Source organism: Mesoplodon mirus (assembly GCF_964341445.2).
Source record: "Mesoplodon mirus genome assembly, chromosome: 5".
Classification (NCBI taxonomy): domain Eukaryota; kingdom Metazoa; phylum Chordata; class Mammalia; order Artiodactyla; family Ziphiidae; genus Mesoplodon; species Mesoplodon mirus.
Genome location: NC_138980.1, coordinates 85,816,664 through 85,837,871, shown reverse-complemented (window position 1 = coordinate 85,837,871; position 21,208 = coordinate 85,816,664). Strand labels below are relative to the sequence as shown.

General features: G+C 46.8%; 2 protein-coding genes and 1 long non-coding RNA gene across 3 annotated transcripts in view; 1 reads left to right on the top strand and 2 right to left on the bottom strand.

The window, feature by feature from the left end:
- Positions 1-21,208, top strand: part of LOC309804115 — a 100,502-nt gene that overhangs the window by 27,020 nt on the left and 52,274 nt on the right. The window contains exons 6-7 of the long non-coding RNA XR_014294080.1: positions 10,477-10,573; positions 18,990-19,287. This is a non-coding gene — a long non-coding RNA (uncharacterized lncRNA). The remainder of the gene's footprint in view (positions 1-10,476; positions 10,574-18,989; positions 19,288-21,208) is intronic.
- On the bottom strand, positions 416-2,451 carry LOC309804110 (protein FAM170A-like). Its single transcript, XM_082621219.1, has 2 exons — positions 1,060-2,451; positions 416-459 (listed from the first exon to the last, which is right to left on the bottom strand). Exons 1-2 carry the CDS (start codon positions 1,746-1,748, stop codon positions 435-437), a joined length of 714 nt encoding a protein of 237 aa, XP_082477345.1. The 5' UTR covers positions 1,749-2,451; the 3' UTR covers positions 416-434.
- On the bottom strand, positions 12,231-14,939 carry LOC309804111 (protein FAM170A-like). The gene has a single exon (XM_082621220.1). It carries the CDS (start codon positions 14,035-14,037, stop codon positions 13,345-13,347), a length of 693 nt encoding a protein of 230 aa, XP_082477346.1. The 5' UTR covers positions 14,038-14,939; the 3' UTR covers positions 12,231-13,344.

Below are 21,208 nucleotides of genomic sequence, written 5' to 3'. Positions count from 1 at the left end.
GGAAGAGAATCAGAATCTGGAGAAGATTCAGCCTGCACGCGATCATTGCCTCCAGCCAGCACCCTCATCTCAGACCTTGGGAAATTCAGAGAGAGAGTGGGAGTAAGTCAGGAGGGCCACGCGCATAGTCTGTGTGGCAGGGGTTGTGGCCATTCCCTATTTGTGAGAAGTCCCCAGCAATTTGCAGGCCTCCTTCTGGAAAATGCTGGCGGACGTTTCTAGCGCTTATGTGAAAGCTTGTTCACAAACCTTGAAAGATACAGATGTAGACGACTGATAGATAGATGCATAGATAGAAAAATGTAATTAACTCAAACATCCAGGAAAGGTTTGGAAAATGCCCTTTATTGCATATGATGTTCCTATTGTCATATGATGTTAGACTGAGTGCCGGTCCCTTCATCCTCCTTCAGAGCATGGCATTCTGTCTGCTACTATCCCGAGGGTCCTTTCTTCTCCCTGGAAGGGATAAAACAAATGAGGTAGAACAGGAAGAGACAAGCAGCACTCCAAGCTCTGCTGGTCAGGGTTACCCTCCAGCGTTGCCTTAATGCTCAGAGCCACACACACCACAGTGAGCTTGGCTCCAGATCAACTACCACGCAACGAAGGTTCTGGAACATTTCCATATCTCGGGGGACCTCATTTCCACGTGACTCTCTTTCATATTCCCCTTTGTCACAGAAGGCTAGGTACAGTGGTCCGGGTGAGATTTCAGCTCAGGCCAAAGGCTCTCACACCTCAAAGTTCCGGTCCTGCAAGGGCCCCTGTCCTCTCTTCAGACCACTCCTGGCTCTCTCTCCCGAGAAGGAGCTGCTGGCAGTACGTCCTCTAAGAGTTGAGGTCCATCGTGCAGACCCTGAGAAAACTCCTAGGAAAAGGCTCCACATTCTTGTTGAAGCCAACAGAGCTCAATTCCTTTGGAAGTGCTGGGTGTGTCCCAAGTTGATGCACCTGCAGAGCCATTAGGTAAACCAGCACATGTGTGCGGCCCCTTCCCTTAGACTCCTCTGGGCCCTCGTGACATAGGCTCAGAAGAGTGCCAGCCTCAAGCCTTACCTCTTCCAAGGCCACACCGTCTCCAGGATCTTCTGTCCCATGAATCTCAGTTGCTGTGTGGAACTCAAAAGAGAGAAAAGACCCTGCCTGCGGGGTCTCTTCGGGCTGGGGCCTTCTAGCTTCTCTTCCTCGTCCTCCCCGTCCTCCTTGTCCTCCTCGTCCTCCTCGTCCTCCTCGTCCTCCTCGTCCTCAGAGGTGGTCTTGGGTTCCACACTGCCCTCCTCCTCAGGGGTGCTCTCAGATTCCACATTGCCCATCCACTGGGCCATGTTGAGATGAAAGACACGGCAGCTGAAGCCCTCCAGGATGCCGCCCTTCACGTGCTGCTGGAGGATCTCCAAGGTGTGGAAGACCCGGCAGCAGGCCATGCACCTGAAGCCGGTCTCCATGGTCACCATCCAGTCCGGTGTCTTGGCCCTGGGTCTCTCCTCGACTGCAGGTGACCCTGATGGGCTGCCTGGCTCTGCCCTTTCCTCATACTCTTTCTCCTCCCCAGTGGGCTCACTGTCAGACAGGAGGCTTTCGGTGGACACATCAGAAGAGGGGTCAGTGGCTACTGTGCACACGTCCTCAGGAAGGATCACTTCTTCTATCGACAGCTGCTTTTCAGGCAACTCCAAGGGTTTCTTTGTCTTCCAGGAGACAGCTACACCCTTGTTCACTTGTACCTGCATGTAGTGTATTTTCATGCCCCTTTCCTCTTTGTCTGGGTGCAGATTGTTCTTACAGGGTGAAGAGGGTGAGGAGGAGACACAGTGTGATGGGGGAGCGGTCTCTCCTTCTTCCTGATCCTGGGCTAGGGGTGCTGTAGGCTGGGCAGTGTCTCGATGTGATCTCCGGATTCCTGAAAAAGGAAATTAAAAACATAATAACATGCATGGGCCGTGCCAGAAGCTGAGGGAGCAGGTGTGGTAGACGAGAGAGGGACATTTGCATGACGTAGCTATGTCGTGAGCTTGGTGTCTGTTGGCCGTAGGATGGAGCGGTGTATCTGGTGTCATCTGTGGGCTTTTCATGTGCGTGTGGGGGGATACTGGAGCGGTGTCTGTATACAGGGGTGTGGAGTATGGTGGTGAGGGCTGTGGTATGTGAGGGATGCGGCTGGATGTGTGTACGACGAGGAGTGTGATTTTGGGAATATCGGTGGTGCATTACTTGTGGAATGGGGCTGTGGTGCTTGGGGTTTCTGTGTGCTCTGAGAAGGGCTGTGCCTGGAGAGCGGATGTATGTGTGAGCTGTGTGGACCTGAGCTGGATGGTGCTGCTCTCAGGCTGGAGGTCTATGATGCAGAACTCTGTCCTTCTCTGGAAGCAAAGGCAAGATAAACCCTACATTTTCCTCTGAAGATGCTTAATCTGGTCCCTCTTCCCTCCACCTCAAGCCCAGACCTTTCCGGCCCCTGCTCCTTGACTTCGCCACCATGGTAGTACCAGGATTCACACCCCCCCGCCCCAGACTCAGCTGGGATCCACGCCCTCGTAACAGCTCAGCCATCCTGCCCTGGCTCCTCCACAGAGCCCTCATCACCTCTGATGACCCTGGGTTTCCTCTCAGCCTCCCTGGGATCTGTGTGCCTCCTGCCTCACAGCCAAGCACCCCCTCACCTGAGGAGCCCCGCGCCCTTACCAGTGTAGATGAGATTGCTTGGAGAAGAAGCACAGGAGAAGTATGTAGAGGCAGAGGAGACCTCCCCTGCCCCTGGGCTGCAGCCTTTGGCCACCACAGTGGATCCAAGCTGAGGGGGATCCTCTTGTGACTTCGAGATTCCTGAGGGAGGAATGAAAGGCTCAGGGTGGGTTCATCAGTCCTCTGTCCACAAATACTTACCGAGTGTCTGGCACGTGTCAGGTGCAGTGAATACACACAGTTGAGAGTGTGGTTCCCAGTGGATACTCCAGTATTTAATTCAAATCAGTACTTACTCTGTCACTGTCTTGTTGGTAATGTAGGCCTGGGTGGTGACTGTGAGTATGTGGGAAGAGTGAGTGATGTGTATCAGTTAAGTCTGTGGTAAGTGTGGGGTTGGCATGGGGAGCACGGTGGAGATGTGTCTTATCTGTGTCTGTGGCCTTTGTGTGCATGGTTTCTGTTCACAAGTCAGGAATTCTGGGACATGTAACTTTTCCTCATTACATGGTGTGGCTTGTATTTATGGTGTGTGTTCATTCATTCATTCACCAAGATTCAGTAAGCAGCTACTCCTGTGTATCCGGCACTCTTGCATTGTTGTAGTCTCTGGTAACGCTGCACATTCTAGTAGGGGAAGATACACACTAAACAAAAATACAATAAATATATAATACCTGAGCTGGTGGTAAGTATATAAGGGTTGCCAGACTAAGCGAAGAAAAATACAGGGCACCCAGTTAAATTTCAGTTTCAGATAAACCCAGAATAATTTTTTAGTGTAAGTATTCCCATGCAGTATTTGGTCTTACTTATTTTTAGTGTAAGTATGGCCCATACAATATTTCGGACATACTGATACTGAAAACTTACTTGTTGTTTATCTGGAATTCAAATTGAACTGGATAGCCCATATTTTATCTGGCAACCCTGACATGGGTTAGTGAGACTGTGGTTTACTGTGGTTTGTACAAAGCGGGTCTGGCATTACTCAAGAATGTGTTACAAGTGTGGTGTGTATGACACGTGACTGGTTCTTTTAGAGGTATTTAGAGATGGCTGAAGTTAGGTGTGTGTGTGCGAGAGTTGAGGAGATACATATATATATAGTGTGTGTGTGTGTGTCCTATATATATAGTGTGTGTGTCTATATACATATCTCATCTCCAGCGTTTGGTGTTGGAGGAGAGGATTGTGATACAGGTGGGTTGTATGAGAACGTAGTACAGGAGGGATGCGTGTATATACCTCCGTGTGCTGTGTGTGGTTTAATACGGAAGTTCTATGTGGGGTGTGTGATATTTTTGCTGTATCAGAGTGTACATGGGTGTATGAGTTACTGTCTCATAAAACACCCCTAACAAGAGTTCTGTATACACTCTTACATACACCGAGTGTCACCCAGGTCCAGGGTGACAAGAACTTTACCACGCAGACTTATATCTGATAAGCACTCTACCCCCATTCATCCTGCTCTTCTCTGCACTACAACACACACACACACACACACACACACACACACACTCAGACACACACACACAGGAACATAGAGAAAAATATTCTGAATGGTCAGGGGCAGTCATTGCCTTCCCCTGTCTGTCATTGCCTTCCCCAGCCTCTCCCAGCCACTGCCTGAAAATCTGCCTGCTGTCTAGAGCTCCATTCCCAGGGCCCATCCTACAGTCTCCTGGGCCCTGGGTCTGGTAGGAGCTACTGGGCTCTAATCTGGGGCAGAGGCCTCTAGCTGGAGCTTTGGGGTGACCACCCCTCTCCCAGGGCAAGCTACTCGCCTACATTTAATGCACGCAGGCATCACGTGGCCCGTGGCTGTCAGAGCTCCCCGCAGGACCCTGAGGACATTTCTCACCCTTGCCCACGCGGTCTCAGTCTCTGGAAAGCCCTTCCCTTCCCTTGGTCTCCTTTGGGAAATTGTTCCTGTTGAAGGAATAAAACCTCCTTGCTTTCAATATGACACCATCCCTAGACAAACAATCTTCTTTTGAACTGTATTCCACTTGTCAACATATTTTTCAACAGGGCCTTCAACTCATGGGGCTTCTCTTTCCACTTTGGTAAAAGAGGTCAAGCAACTCATGGGTCTCTCTCAGCATCCTTGCATCCTTCACATCCCCCACCTCATGACCCCAGGGAAAGATCCAAGAGAATAAGAGAGAAATCGGGGACTGAGAAAAGCTGCACCTCTAGGTCTGTGCAAGCAGGATGCAGCCTGCTGTGAGTCTGACAAAACTCCAGGCCCGGCAGCCCCAGGAGAGAGTCCTCAGAGCAGCGGAGCTGACCTCCCATCTCCCAGGGGCATCTGGCCGTTCTGTGCCGTCTCACACCACAGGGAGCCTCCGGATGGATACGGCAGCATCAGTGAGACAAGGTCTCTCGCTCCCTGCTTCACAGGTGACACGTTCTCAGTCCCCCACTTCCTAGAGAAGGTTCAGTTTGGCAGAAACCCATATGCCCCAGACAAGTTGCCCCCCACATACCTCCTCCCTTCTCGGCAGTTTCCTGGGACTCTTCATTTTCCAGATGTTTCCTCTTTTGTCGCCGTTTCATCGTACCAACTAGAAGTCTCCCTTAGAAGATGCCTCAAGAGATGTCCAACTCCTCCTCTTCCCTACAGGTTGGCCCTTGTTGGCTCTTGGGCAATCCGTTGAAATGATTCAATACAAATAAAAATAGTCAAGTCTCCTAAATGGCTGAAAAACTTGTACCACTTAGTGAACCAGCAGTGCTGCCTAGTGCTCACCAGGGCTGTTAAGTTTCCAAGGTTGCCAGGCGCACAGCAGGATTCTGTGACCTCAGTGATGACATCAGAGCATTCTGTAGACCTAGGTTGAGCACAGTGTCTGCAATAGCACAGGCCCCGTTTTCAAGAACAATTCCTTTTTCCCAGCCGAACCTTTCCCGTGAAAGGGAAAGGTTCATACCACATCTATTATAAATTGTATCATACCATATCTATTATAAAATGAACATTTTGATTGGAGATCTTTTAATGTCTTATATAGAGATTTAATATGAATATTTTAAATGGTCTCCAGTTTCCCTGTGGATTATTGACATTTTAAACTCTGCGCTTCAATTTTCCCTCAATACCTGTAATTTTGTCACGGCTATTTCTGTACTTAAAGATGAGGAACTATATCATTGATTTCTTCATTTTTTCCCATCTCTTTCCAAGGTACTGAATTTGATTGTATCTTACGAATGAGTGAAAAATGCTAGTCCTTGAGTCAGGACATTGGGCCCTTTACCAAGGAACTCAACCTGTCTGGGCTTCAGCTTCTGTCTGTGCGATCGAGAGGCTTGGCCTAGCTGACTTTTCAAATGCTGTGTTTCTTTGATTCACTCTCACTTACTGATCTGCTACTTACGAAGAGGGCCTGTTCTCATAAAGTAAGAACAGGCGTTTTTTAATCCTTGGGTTGGGCGGAGTTTAAGTGGTCGTACTCAGTTTGTTAGTTATATTTACTTTTACGTATGCTTAGCTCTAAATAATTTATATGGCTCTTGTGACTCTTTTTAGATCTTCTTTTTTTCTTATTTTCTTTTACAGTTTCTAATTTATTATCGCCAGTGTAGAGGAGCCTGATTGATTTTTAAAATTTATTGATCTTGTATGTGTGTGCCTTGTTGAACCGTCTTATTAGTTCCTGCTAGTTTATCTGTGGGTTCTTTTGGGTCTCCTAGATAAATGAACATATTAAATGTAAATAATGTGTTCTTTGGATAAAGTTTATTTTCTTGCATCTCTATATATAGAAGCAATATGTTGAATTGATTTAAATATTTAAATACTTACATACCTGTTATCACAATCTAACGTTCTTGATCTTATTTTCTTTCAATCAATATTATGTTTTCGGGATTTATCCACGTGAATCCATATAGATCTAGGTCTTTGTTTTTTGACTGTTTGATATTATTTCATCACATGCGTATAGCATCATTTATTTTCCATTCAAGCATTATTGGACAATTGGATTGTTTCCCTCCCTTCTCTAGAACAAACAACGTTTCCTAGAATATCCCTGAAGGTGTCTGACAGTCGAGAAGGGCCAGGCTGCCCGAAGATTCCTACTTGCTTTTAGCCAGCTTCCAACAGGCCATCTCCAGCCAGCAATTTGAAGCACAGATGAAATGAAACCTCCCCCAAGTGTGGAGATCTTAGGAGCTTCCTAGAAGGTGGGAGGTTCATGATAGGCATCCTGCTGGGATCCCAGGGGAGTCTGAGCTGGCCTGAACCTCATCTTCCTCCCCCACCTCTCAAGAGAAATGTGGAGGAAAGAAGACTTCAAAAACTGTGAGTAGGCAGAGGGAGAGAGATTGGGGGCCGAAGCTGCAACTGAGGTCTTGGAGTGGGCTGTGAGGACGCAGAGCCTCTAGAGAGCCAGGCTCTGCCTTCTGAGCACTTCTCCCCTAAGGCTGCTCATCATTCAGGTGATAGCAGGCATATACAGCCGACTCGGCCCACACTGTCACAGAAAGCCTTATCAGAATCTCTTCTTCTTCATACACTCTTGTGTCTGTTACTTGGTTATTGCCTTCGGGACTCCACTGATGTGAACCACAGTTGCTAGGGGATGGAGGACACTAGTGACCCATCTTGCTCTGTGGCCTCAGTCCACAGCTTGAGGCTAAGGCAAGAGGCCAAATGAAGGTCAAGAAGGAAAGATGGCGTTTGAAGAGAAGACCTGAGTTAAGGGTGTCTTCTCAAGTCTTGATGAATGAAATGGTAGCTCCAGTACCTGAAGTCCTGCTTGTTCTCAAGGCTGACCACGGGGCTGGGTGCACTCAGTGAAGGAACCGTATACACTTAGTATTTCCTTGCTTGCTCACACTTGCCCTCCTCTGATACACACACTGCAAGACTGATCTTCCCCTGAAACAACTCTCCACCTGCCACTGTCATCTCATGAACATTTGCTTCCCCTTCCTAGTGTCCCCCTAGAATGCCATTGCAGCCAATTCATAATTTGATAATCATGCTTCTTACCATAGTCTCAGCAACTTCTGATAAATTTTATTCACTTTATTCCATAGTCTTCACACATCAATAATCTTCCTTAACTTCCTAGCTGCAGGTTAACCCATTCGGAATCATTTCTTTTTCTTTCTCTTCTTTGGCAAATCCTTTCTATCTTGTAAGGTCTTTTTCTTGTCTCTCTACCATCCTGCCTTCCCGAACTTCTTTTTTTTCCGTTTAAGTAACCTTTCAATCTCCTTCCCCAACTTCCTCATAAACATTGAGAGTTTATTCCTCACACGTTAGACAGCCGTTTATGAATGGCCAGGCATAATGGACTCAGAATGAGTTGGCACCCCCGAGGTACCTGTCTTGCTGGGGAGCCACAGGTGAAGGGCTGGCTGCTGGACACATGTTTGCATGGAGTCAGGCTGAGTGGCCTCGGGGTGTTTGCTCTGCACTTGTGTGTGTTTCTCCCTAGTTGGTTTCCTTGTCCAGCCACCTGTGACCTCGCTCCATCCAGCCCAGGGAATCCTTCTCATCACAGGGGTAGGATGTTTGTCTCGTTTTCATCACATCCTTTCCCCAGAGTTTGGTTGTGAGTTGTTCCCATTCCAAAGACCTTTCCTCTTTGAAGAGAAAAGAGAAAATCTTTTCTCTCCTTTTCTCTCACTTCACTTCTGCTCTATTATCTCCTCCGTCCAGAATGGCCCCCTGACTCACGTGGGTGTAGATCCGAAGATGGCAAGAAATGCCAGCAATTCTGAAATAATAATACGGATGTATCAGGAACACTTGAAAACCTTTATCCCGCCACATTCAAAAAAATTGCACTTCCAGTGTATTCAGAGTCTCAGTGTAGAAACACAAATGATGTAGAAATTGAATGACACTCAAGGTTTTCTTTCCTCCTTTCCTGATTTATTCTAATCCTCCAAGTTAACATGATGAACTATTTGTTATGTAACCTTTCAGACATTTTCTACACATGCACACTTTTCTTTTTCTGACACAAGAGTGTGAACTAGGTCACTTTCAACATGCTGTGATTCTGTGATTCACTGTCTCCCACCGAGTCATCCACTGATAAAGTAATCTGTTTCATGGAGAAATATGTCCAATAGCTAATAGCCAATGTCTGTGGAGTGCTTACTCTGTGTCGGTTTCTTGTAACTGCTTTACAGATCTTTTGTACAAGGTACCCATGGACCAGGTACAATTATAACCCCCAAGTGACAGATAAGTGCAGATAAGTACAAATAAATACAGAGGCCAAGTGACTTGCCCAAGACACTGGAGCAAATCAAAATCCATGCCTCTGTAATCATTTTGCTCTATTGCCTCTGTCTGGGAGGCTCGATGATTTGGCAACTAAAACCTTAAATATCATGTTCCATTTTTATATCTGTGACACAAGCGTGGGGCTGTGATACGGGGTAACTAACCTGACTACTTTTTTTTTTTTTAAATCATTTATTTTTTATTTTTTTATTTTTTACTTTTTGCTTTATAACAAATTTAATCAGTTATACATATACATATGTTCCCATATCCCCTCCCTTTTGCGTCTCCCTCCCACCCTCCCTATCCCACCCCTCCAGGCGGTCACAAAGCACCGAGCTGATCTCCCTGTGCTATGCGGCTGCTTCCCACTAGCTATCTACCTTACGTTTGGTAGTGTATATATGTCCATGCCGCTCTTTCACTTTGTCACAGCTTATCCTTCCCCCTCCCCATATCCTCATGTCCATTCTCTAGTAGGTCTGTGTCTTTATTCCTGTCTTACCCCTATGTTCTTCATGACATTTTTTTCCTTAAATTCCACATATATGTTAACCTGACTACTTTTGAAAACCCTTATGCACCTGGATGAAAGTAAGCCAGGGACTGCAAGCTCTAGATTTAAGGTTTCCTACCAACTTTTAAAAATAGCTTCTTGAATGCAATTGATGTAATGTCAAGTCTAGGATGTAGTCCAGATAGTAACAGAAAAAATGGAGATATGTAGAAAAATACTTAAAGTTGACAAGTATTGGGAGTGTAGTATTTTTGGGGCCAGCGTGTAGACCACAGGAAAACTTGCTGTTTCCATCCCAAAGGGAAGAGCTCTGTATTGCAACTGCCAAGGTCCCTGGGGCAGCAAGTGTGCTCACTGCCTAGTAAAGAAGCATCCTCAGTTTGATAGAATCATATGGGAGCCTTACATTTGGTTAGCAGGTTCTACCTTCTTGATGTAATGATATTTTCAGGGTGTGGGAGGGTATCAAGCTCTGAAAATACCCTTGGAGAGGTTTGCTTATTAAGTTTGGCTTTTTCAATCTCCCTACTACATCTTTACTAAACACCAGGCGGTTTCCTTCACTTTTCAGAACCATGTTGTTTTTCCCTTGTCTAATGAGCTTTGAACTACTTTTGGATGAGCTATTAAGTTTGGGAAAAAATAAACATCTCTTTAAAACAAGGAAGATAATAACAATGACACGTAGAAAAAGCTCTAAAACAGAGAATATCCTCCATTCTGGCCAGTGACTGGGGGTGGAAGGTTCGTGCTCGCTGTCCAGGACGTAGAAATAAAAGCTGAGGAGGCGCTGAGGCGTCTCCTGGATCTCTATAAGCCTCCATCATTTCTGCTGAGTAGGGTTGACAGATAAAATATAGGCTGTTTAGTTAAATATGAATGTCAGAAAAACAACGAGTACATTTTGAAGATAAGTATGCCCCAAATAGTACATAGGATCTACTTATACTAAAAGTGATGACTTATTATTCATGTGAAGTTCAAGTTTAACTGGGTATCCTGTATTTTTATTTAGTAAATCTGACAGCCCTACTGATGATCCACAATGGAGGCAGTTGAGGAGCGGTACATGCTGGCTCTCGGACAGTCAGGAATTGCTTCAGCAGATCCAGGTACAGTATGAAATTCTTTCTGGATGTAGCTCAGAAGCCATGGCCAGCCCTTGACTGCAAGTACTGCCTCGGGTTTCCCTGAGGTGGGGTAAACCTTCCTCTTAATGGCCTTTTGGTAAGTCTGGAAGACCATATCCAAGGGGAGCCCCAAAGTCAGTTTCATCCTCACAACCATGTTTCCAATTCCTGGAATTGGCTGCATGTGACTCACAAGAGATGAGGAGGTTTGTGAAAATTGGGAGTGTCATAGCGTGAACCCTTTGTAGGTAAAGTTTTGGTGTTCTGAGAGTTTTAACAGGAGCAATGTGAAAGACTCCAGGTCCCCGGGTAGATAGAAATAATCCTGTTCTACTTCTGTGTATGTGACAAGTCTCTAATAGTTCAGAGAGCAAGTATCTGGTCTTAGAAAGAGTGATCCAAGCTTGGATGTTTCTGGTGACAAGGCAAGGTCGTGAGTTTCAAGGTCACCTTTTATGGTTGAGGAGACAATAAGGTTGTCAGAAGGGCAATCATGGAGGAGACCTTGGCTTCATCCATTGTGCAGGCTTGTATATGTGGTTCTATGTAGATTGTGTTTCAGAGGTGGAGCTTGTTTACAACTATGAACATTCTCCGATGTGCTTTTTGGACCTTCATTCCCAGAGCGAGAGCAGTGCCTAGGCTCTAGAAATGCCATGGATATTCTGAGCTGTCAGTGGCATTTCCCAGGTACTGTTCCCTTGGTGCCGCTCCTTGAAAGGTCCAAAGGGATTATCATCTGTCTTGTGGCGGGTCCTAGCATTGTGAAAGGAAGCTGCTGCACCGGGCTCAGAGGATTTCGGCTGTGGTGGGAGTAGTAGTAGTAGTACGACTATAAATGGTATCACAGCATATCTATTCCAGCTGGAGAGTGGTGTTGGGGGGTAATGAAGGGGGGCTTTTATTGTACTTTTATACATTGTACCCTTGAAACTAATTCAATTTTTTAAAATTAATTAATTTCTTTGGGGCTGCATTGGGTCTTTGTTGCTGCTAGCGGGCGTTCTCTAGTTGCAGTGAGCGGGGGCTACTCTTGGCTGTGGTGCACGGGCTTCTCATTGCAGTGGCTTCTCTTGTTGCGGAGCACGGGCTCTAGGCACGCAGGCTTCCGTAGTTGTGGCACGTGGGCTCGGTAGATGTGGCACACGGGCTCTAGAGCGCAGGCTCGGTAGTTGTGGCGCGCGGCCTTAGTTACTCCGTGGCACGTGGGATCTTCCCAGACCAGGGCTCGAACCCATGTCCCCTGCATTCGCAGGCATATTCTTAACCACTGCTCCACCAGGGAAGCCCAATAATTCAGTTTTTTATACAGAGAGTATTCCTAATATTATTCCAAAATTTTAAAAATATGTAGTTGGATAACACTATGAAAAATTAACTGATATATTCTTTTATTATTTCTCTTTGCTCGCTGGATTTTTTTCCCCCTCCAGTCAGCTAGGCACTCTGAGTTCACTGCATTAGGAAGGTAAAGACTCAGCAGAAATGAGGGAGAAAAAAAGAAAATTCTCAGCTTTGGAATGTTCACAACGGAGGCCACAGTAGAACAGGTGAGAACTCTGTGAACGAAAAATAAATGTCGTCTCAAATGCAAAAAAGTATTCTCTGCACTGGGAGGCAGGAGAGGGAGGGAGGGAAGGACTGAAGGAGAGAGATCAGTGTGGCCAGGGACATGGAGACTGTGCTTGAGGACGATAGGCCCAGGAAGAGAATCAGAATCTGGAGAAGATTCAGCCTGCACGTGATCATTGCCTCCAGCCAGCACCCTCATCTCAGACCTTGGGAAATTCAGAGAGAGAGTGGGAGTAAGTCAGGAGGGCCACGGGCATAGTCTGTGTGGCAGGGGTTGTGGCCATTCCCTATTTGTGAGGAGTCGCCAGCAATTTGCAGGCCTCTTCTGGAAAATGCTGGCGGACGTCTCTAGTGCTTATGTGAAAGCTTGTTCACAAACCTTGAAAGATACAGATGTAGATGACAGATAGATGCATAGATAGAAAAATGTAATTAAATAAAACCTCCAGGAAAGGTTTGGAAAATGCCCTTTATTGCATAGGACGTTTCTATTGTCATATGATGTTAGACTGAGTGCCGGTCCCTTCATCCTCCTTCAGAGCACGGCATTCTGTCTGCTAGTATCCCGAGGGTCCTTTCTTCTCCCTGGAAGGGATAAAACAAATGAGGTAGAACAGGAAGAGACAAGCAGCACTCCAAGCTCTGCTGGTCAGGGTTACCCTCCAGCGTTGCCTTAATGCTCAGAGCCACACACACCACAGTGAGCTTGGCTCCAGATCAACTACCACGCAACGAAGGTTCTGGAACATTTCCATATCTCGGGGGACCTCATTTCCACGTGACTCTCTTTCATATTCCCCTTTGTCACAGAAGGCTAGGTACAGTGGTCCGGGTGAGATCTCAGCTCAGGCCCAAGGCTCTCAGACCTCAAAGTTCCGGTCCTGCAAGGGCCCCTGTCCTCTCTTCAGACCACTCCTGGCTCTCTCTGCCGAGAAGGAGCTGCTGGCAGTACGTCCTCTAAGAGTTGAGGCCCATCGTGCAGACCCTGAGAAAACTCCTAGGAAAAGGCTCCACATTCTTGTTGAAGTCAACAGAGCTCAATTCCTTTGGAAGTGCTGGGTGTGTCCCAAGTTGATGCACCTGCAGAGCCATTAGGTAAACCAGCACATGTGTGCGGCCCCTTCCCTTAGACTCCTCTGGGCCCTCGTGACATAGGCTCAGAAGAGTGCCAGCCTCAAGCCTTACCTCTTCCAAGGCCACACCGTCTCCAGGATCTTCTGTCCCATGAATCTCAGTTGCTGTGTGGAACTCAAAAGAGAGAAAAGACCCTGCCTGCGGGGTCTCTTCGGGCTGGGGCCTTCTAGCTTCTCTTCCTCGTCCTCCCCGTCCTCCTTGTCCTCCTCGTCCTCCTCGTCCTCCTCGTCCTCCTCGTCCTCAGAGGTGGTCTTGGGTTCCACACTGCCCTCCTCCTCAGGGGTGCTCTCAGATTCCACATTGCCCATCCACTGGGCCATGTTGAGATGAAAGACACGGCAGCTGAAGCCCTCCAGGACGCCGCCCTTCACGTGCTGCTGGAGGATCTCCAAGGTGTGGAAGACCCGGCAGCAGGCCATGCACCTGAAGCTGGTCTCCATGGTCACCATCCAGTCCGGTGTCTTGGCCCTGGGTCTCTCCTCGACTGCAGGTGACCCTGATGGGCTGCCTGGCTCTGCCCTTTCCTCATACTCTTTCTCCTCCCCAGTGGGCTCACTGTCAGACAGGAGGCTTTCGGTGGACACATCAGAAGAGGGGTCAGTGGCTACTGTGCACACGTCCTCAGGAAGGATCACTTCTTCTATCGACAGCTGCTTTTCAGGCAACTCCAAGGGTTTCTTTGTCTTCCAGGAGACAGCTACACCCTTGTTCACTTGTACCTGCATGTAGTGTATTTTCATGCCCCTTTCCTCTTTGTCTGGGTGCAGATTGTTCTTACAGGGTGAAGAGGGTGAGGAGGAGACACAGTGTGATGGGGGAGCGGTCTCTCCTTCTTCCTGATCCTGGGCTAGGGGTGCTGTAGGCTGGGCAGTGTCTCGATGTGATCTCCGGATTCCTGAAAAAGGAAATTAAAAACATAATAACATGCATGGGCCGTGCCAGAAGCTGAGGGAGCAGGTGTGGTAGACGAGAGAGGGACATTTGCATGACGTAGCTATGTCGTGAGCTTGGTGTCTGTTGGCCGTAGGATGGAGCGGTGTATCTGGTGTCATCTGTGGGCTTTTCATGTGCGTGTGGGGGGATACTGGAGCGGTGTCTGTATACAGGGGTGTGGAGTATGGTGGTGAGGGCTGTGGTATGTGAGGGATGCGGCTGGATGTGTGTACGACGAGGAGTGTGATTTGGGGAATATCGGTGGTGCATTACTTGTGGAATGGGGCTGTGGTGCTTGGGGTTTCTGTGTGCTCTGAGAAGGGCTGTGCCTGGAGGGCGGATGTATGTGTGAGCTGTGTGGACCTGAGCTGGATGGTGCTGCTCTCAGGCTGGAGGTCTATGATGCAGAACTCTGTCCTTCTCTGGAAGCAAAGGCAAGATAAACCCTACATTTTCCTCTGAAGATGCTTAATCTGGTCCCTCTTCCCTCCACCTCAAGCCCAGACCTTTCCGGCCCCTGCTCCTTGACTTCGCCACCATGGTAGTACCAGGATTCACACACCCCCACCCCAGACTCAGCTGGGATCCACGCCCTCGTAACAGCTCAGCCATCCTGCCCTGGCTCCTCCACAGAGCCCTCATCACCTCTGATGACCCTGGGTTTCCTCTCAGCCTCCCTGGGATCTGTGTGCCTCCTGCCTCACAGCCAAGCACCCCCTCACCTGAGGAGCCCCGCGCCCTTACCAGTGTAGATGAGATTGCTTGGAGAAGAAGCACAGGAGAAGTATGTAGAGGCAGAGGAGACCTCCCCTGCCCCTGGGCTGCAGCCTTTGGCCACCACAGTGGATCCAAGCTGAGGGGGATCCTCTTGTGACTTCGAGATTCCTGAGGGAGGAATGAAAGGCTCAGGGTGGGTTCATCAGTCCTCTGTCCACAAATACTTACCGAGTGTCTGGCACATGTCAGGTGCAGTGAATACACACAGTTGAGAGTGTGGTTCCCAGTGGATACTCCAGTATTTAATTCAAATCAGTACTTACTCTGTCACTGTCTTGTTGGTAATGTAGGCCTGGGTGGTGACTGTGAGTATGTGGGAAGAGTGAGTGATGTGTATCAGTTAAGTCTGTGGTAAGTGTGGGGTTGGCATGGGGAGCACGGTGGAGATGTGTCTTATCTGTGTCTGTGGCCTTTGTGTGCATGGTTTCTGTTCACAAGTCAGGAATTCTGGGACATGTAACTTTTCCTCATTACATGGTGTGGCTTGTATTTATGGTGTGTGTTCATTCATTCATTCACCAAGATTCAGTAAGCAGCTACTCTTGTGTATCCGGCACTCTTGCATTGTTGTAGTCTCTGGTAACGCTGCACATTCTAGTAGGGGAAGACACACACTAAACAAAAATACAATAAATATATAATACCTGAGCTGGTGGTAAGTATATAAGGGTTGCCAGACTAAGCGAAGAAAAATACAGGGCACCCAGTTAAATTTCAGTTTCAGATAAACCCAGAATAATTTTTTAGTGTAAGTATTCCCATGCAGTATTTGGTCTTACTTATTTTTAGTGTAAGTATGGCCCATACAATATTTCGGACATACTGATACTGAAAACTTACTTGTTGTTTATCTGGAATTCAAATTGAACTGGATAGCCCATATTTTATCTGGCAACCCTGACATGGGTTAGTGAGACTGTGGTTTACTGTGGTTTGTACAAAGCGGGTCTGGCATTACTCAAGAATGTGTTACAAGTGTGGTGTGTATGACACGTGACTGGTTCTTTTAGAGGTATTTAGAGATGGCTGAAGTTAGCTGTGTGTGTGCGAGAGTTGAGGAGATACATATATATATAGTGTGTGTGTGTGTGTCCTATATATATAGTGTGTGTGTCTATATACATATCTCATCTCCAGCGTTTGGTGTTGGAGGAGAGGATTGTGATACAGGTGGGTTGTATGAGAACGTAGTACAGGAGGGATGCGTGTATATACCTCCGTGTGCTGTGTGTGGTTTAATACGGAAGTTCTATGTGGGGTGTGTGATATTTTTGCTGTATCAGAGTGTACATGGGTGTATGAGTTACTGTCTCATAAAACACCCCTAACAAGAGTTCTGTATACACTCTTACATACACCGAGTGTCACCCAGGTCCAGGGTGACAAGAACTTTACCACGCAGACTTATATCTGATAAGCACTCTACCCCCATTCATCCTGCTCTTCTCTGCACTACAACACACACACACACACACACACACACACACACTCAGACACACACACACAGGAACATAGAGAAAAATATTCTGAATGGTCAGGGGCAGTCATTGCCTTCCCCTGTCTGTCATTGCCTTCCCCAGCCTCTCCCAGCCACTGCCTGAAAATCTGCCTGCTGTCTAGAGCTCCATTCCCAGGGCCCATCCTACAGTCTCCTGGGCCCTGGGTCTGGTAGGAGCTACTGGGCTCTAATCTGGGGCAGAGGCCTCTAGCTGGAGCTTTGGGGTGACCACCCCTCTCCCAGGGCAAGCTACTCGCCTACATTTAATGCACGCAGGCATCACGTGGCCCGTGGCTGTCAGAGCTCCCCGCAGGACCCTGAGGACATTTCTCACCCTTGCCCACGCGGTCTCAGTCTCTGGAAAGCCCTTCCCTTCCCTTGGTCTCCTTTGGGAAATTGTTCCTGTTGAAGGAATAAAACCTCCTTGCTTTCAATATGACACCATCCCTAGACAAACAATCTTCTTTTGAACTGTATTCCACTTGTCAACATATTTTTCAACAGGGCCTTCAACTCATGGGGCTTCTCTTTCCACTTTGGTAAAAGAGGTCAAGCAACTCATGGGTCTCTCTCAGCATCCTTGCATCCTTCACATCCCCCACCTCATGACCCCAGGGAAAGATCCAAGAGAATAAGAGAGAAATCGGGGACTGAGAAAAGCTGCACCTCTAGGTCTGTGCAAGCAGGATGCAGCCTGCTGTGAGTCTGACAAAACTCCAGGCCCGGCAGCCCCAGGAGAGAGTCCTCAGAGCAGCGGAGCTGACCTCCCATCTCCCAGGGGCATCTGGCCGTTCTGTGCCGTCTCACACCACAGGGAGCCTCCGGATGGATACGGCAGCATCAGTGAGACAAGGTCTCTCGCTCCCTGCTTCACAGGTGACACGTTCTCAGTCCCCCACTTCCTAGAGAAGGTTCAGTTTGGCAGAAACCCATATGCCCCAGACAAGTTGCCCCCCACATACCTCCTCCCTTCTCGGCAGTTTCCTGGGACTCTTCATTTTCCAGATGTTTCCTCTTTTGTCGCCGTTTCATCGTACCAACTAGAAGTCTCCCTTAGAAGATGCCTCAAGAGATGTCCAACTCCTCCTCTTCCCTACAGGTTGGCCCTTGTTGGCTCTTGGGCAATCCGTTGAAATGATTCAATACAAATAAAAATAGTCAAGTCTCCTAAATGGCTGAAAAACTTGTACCACTTAGTGAACCAGCAGTGCTGCCTAGTGCTCACCAGGGCTGTTAAGTTTCCAAGGTTGCCAGGCGCACAGCAGGATTCTGTGACCTCAGTGATGACATCGGAGCATTCTGTAGACCTAGGTTGAGCACAGTGTCTGCAATAGCACAGGCCCCGTTTTCAAGAACAATTCCTTTTTCCCAGCCGAACCTTTCCCGTGAAAGGGAAAGGTTCATACCACATCTATTATAAATTGTATCATACCATATCTATTATAAAATGAACATTTTGATTGGAGATCTTTTAATGTCTTATATAGAGATTTAATATGAATATTTTAAATGGTCTCCAGTTTCCCTGTGGATTATTGACATTTTAAACTCTGCGCTTCAATTTTCCCTCAATACCTGTAATTTTGTCACGGCTATTTCTGTACTTAAAGATGAGGAACTATATCATTGATTTCTTCATTTTTTCCCATCTCTTTCCAAGGTACTGAATTTGATTGTATCTTACGAATGAGTGAAAAATGCTAGTCCTTGAGTCAGGACATTGGGCCCTTTACCAAGGAACTCAACCTGTCTGGGCTTCAGCTTCTGTCTGTGCGATCGAGAGGCTTGGCCTAGCTGACTTTTCAAATGCTGTGTTTCTTTGATTCACTCTCACTTACTGATCTGCTACTTACGAAGAGGGCCTGTTCTCATAAAGTAAGAACAGGCGTTTTTTAATCCTTGGGTTGGGCGGAGTTTAAGTGGTCGTACTCAGTTTGTTAGTTATATTTACTTTTACGTATGCTTAGCTCTAAATAATTTATATGGCTCTTGTGACTCTTTTTAGATCTTCTTTTTTTCTTATTTTCTTTTACAGTTTCTAATTTATTATCGCCAGTGTAGAGGAGCCTGATTGATTTTTAAAATTTATTGATCTTGTATGTGTGTGCCTTGTTGAACCGTCTTATTAGTTCCTGCTAGTTTATCTGTGGGTTCTTTTGGGTCTCCTAGATAAATGAACATATTAAATGTAAATAATGTGTTCTTTGGATAAAGTTTATTTTCTTGCATCTCTATATATAGAAGCAATATGTTGAATTGATTTAAATATTTAAATACTTACATACCTGTTATCACAATCTAACGTTCTTGATCTTATTTTCTTTCAATCAATATTATGTTTTCAGGATTTATCCACGTGAATCCATATAGATCTAGGTCTTTGATTTTTGACTGTTTGATATTATTTCATCACATGCGTATAGCATCATTTATTTTCCATTCAAGCATTATTGGACAATTGGATTGTTTCCCTCCCTTCTCTAGAACAAACAACGTTTCCTAGAATATCCCTGAAGGTGTCTGACAGTCGAGAAGGGCCAGGCTGCCCGAAGATTCCTACTTGCTTTTAGCCAGCTTCCAACAGGCCATCTCCAGCCAGCAATTTGAAGCACAGATGAAATGAAACCTCCCCCAAGTGTGGAGATCTTAGGAGCTTCCTAGAAGGTGGGAGGTTCATGATAGGCATCCTGCTGGGATCCCAGGGGAGTCTGAGCTGGCCTGAACCTCATCTTCCTCCCCCACCTCTCAAGAGAAATGTGGAGGAAAGAAGACTTCAAAAACTGTGAGTAGGCAGAGGGAGAGAGATTGGGGGCCGAAGCTGCAACTGAGGTCTTGGAGTGGGCTGTGAGGACGCAGAGCCTCTAGAGAGCCAGGCTCTGCCTTCTGAGCACTTCTCCCCTAAGGCTGCTCATCATTCAGGTGATAGCAGGCATATACAGCCGACTCGGCCCACACTGTCACAGAAAGCCTTATCAGAATCTCTTCTTCTTCATACACTCTTGTGTCTGTTACTTGGTTATTGCCTTCGGGACTCCACTGATGTGAACCACAGTTGCTAGGGGATGGAGGACACTAGTGACCCATCTTGCTCTGTGGCCTCAGTCCACAGCTTGAGGCTAAGGCAAGAGGCCAAATGAAGGTCAAGAAGGAAAGATGGCGTTTGAAGAGAAGACCTGAGTTAAGGGTGTCTTCTCAAGTCTTGATGAATGAAATGGTAGCTCCAGTACCTGAAGTCCTGCTTGTTCTCAAGGCTGACCACGGGGCTGGGTGCACTCAGTGAAGGAACCGTATACACTTAGTATTTCCTTGCTTGCTCACACTTGCCCTCCTCTGATACACACACTGCAAGACTGATCTTCCCCTGAAACAACTCTCCACCTGCCACTGTCATCTCATGAACATTTGCTTCCCCTTCCTAGTGTCCCCCTAGAATGCCATTGCAGCCAATTCATAATTTGATAATCATGCTTCTTACCATAGTCTCAGCAACTTCTGATAAATTTTATTCACTTTATTCCATAGTCTTCACACATCAATAATCTTCCTTAACTTCCTAGCTGCAGGTTAACCCATTCGGAATCATTTCTTTTTCTTTCTCTTCTTTGGCAAATCCTTTCTATCTTGTAAGGTCTTTTTCTTGTCTCTCTACCATCCTGCCTTCCCGAACTTCTTTTTTTTCCGTTTAAGTAACCTTTCAATCTCCTTCCCCAACTTCCTCATAAACATTGAGAGTTTATTCCTCACACGTTAGACAGCCGTTTATGAATGGCCAGGCATAATGGACTCAGAATGAGTTGGCACCCCCGAGGTACCTGTCTTGCTGGGGAGCCACAGGTGAAGGGCTGGCTGCTGGACACATGTTTGCATGGAGTCAGGCTGAGTGGCCTCGGGGTGTTTGCTCTGCACTTGTGTGTGTTTCTCCCTAGTTGGTTTCCTTGTCCAGCCACCTGTGACCTCGCTCCATCCAGCCCAGGGAATCCTTCTCATCACAGGGGTAGGATGTTTGTCTCGTTTTCATCACATCCTTTCCCCAGAGTTTGGTTGTGAGTTGTTCCCATTCCAAAGACCTTTCCTCTTTGAAGAGAAAAGAGAAAATCTTTTCTCTCCTTTTCTCTCACTTCACTTCTGCTCTATTATCTCCTCCGTCCAGAATGGCCCCCTGACTCACGTGGGTGTAGATCCGAAGATGGCAAGAAATGCCAGCAATTCTGAAATAATAATACGGATGTATCAGGAACACTTGAAAACCTTTATCCCGCCACATTCAAAAAAATTGCACTTCCAGTGTATTCAGAGTCTCAGTGTAGAAACACAAATGATGTAGAAATTGAATGACACTCAAGGTTTTCTTTCCTCCTTTCCTGATTTATTCTAATCCTCCAAGTTAACATGATGAACTATTTGTTATGTAACCTTTCAGACATTTTCTACACATGCACACTTTTCTTTTTCTGACACAAGAGTGTGAACTAGGTCACTTTCAACATGCTGTGATTCTGTGATTCACTGTCTCCCACCGAGTCATCCACTGATAAAGTAATCTGTTTCATGGAGAAATATGTCCAATAGCTAATAGCCAATGTCTGTGGAGTGCTTACTCTGTGTCGGTTTCTTGTAACTGCTTTACAGATCTTTTGTACAAGGTACCCATGGACCAGGTACAATTATAACCCCCAAGTGACAGATAAGTGCAGATAAGTACA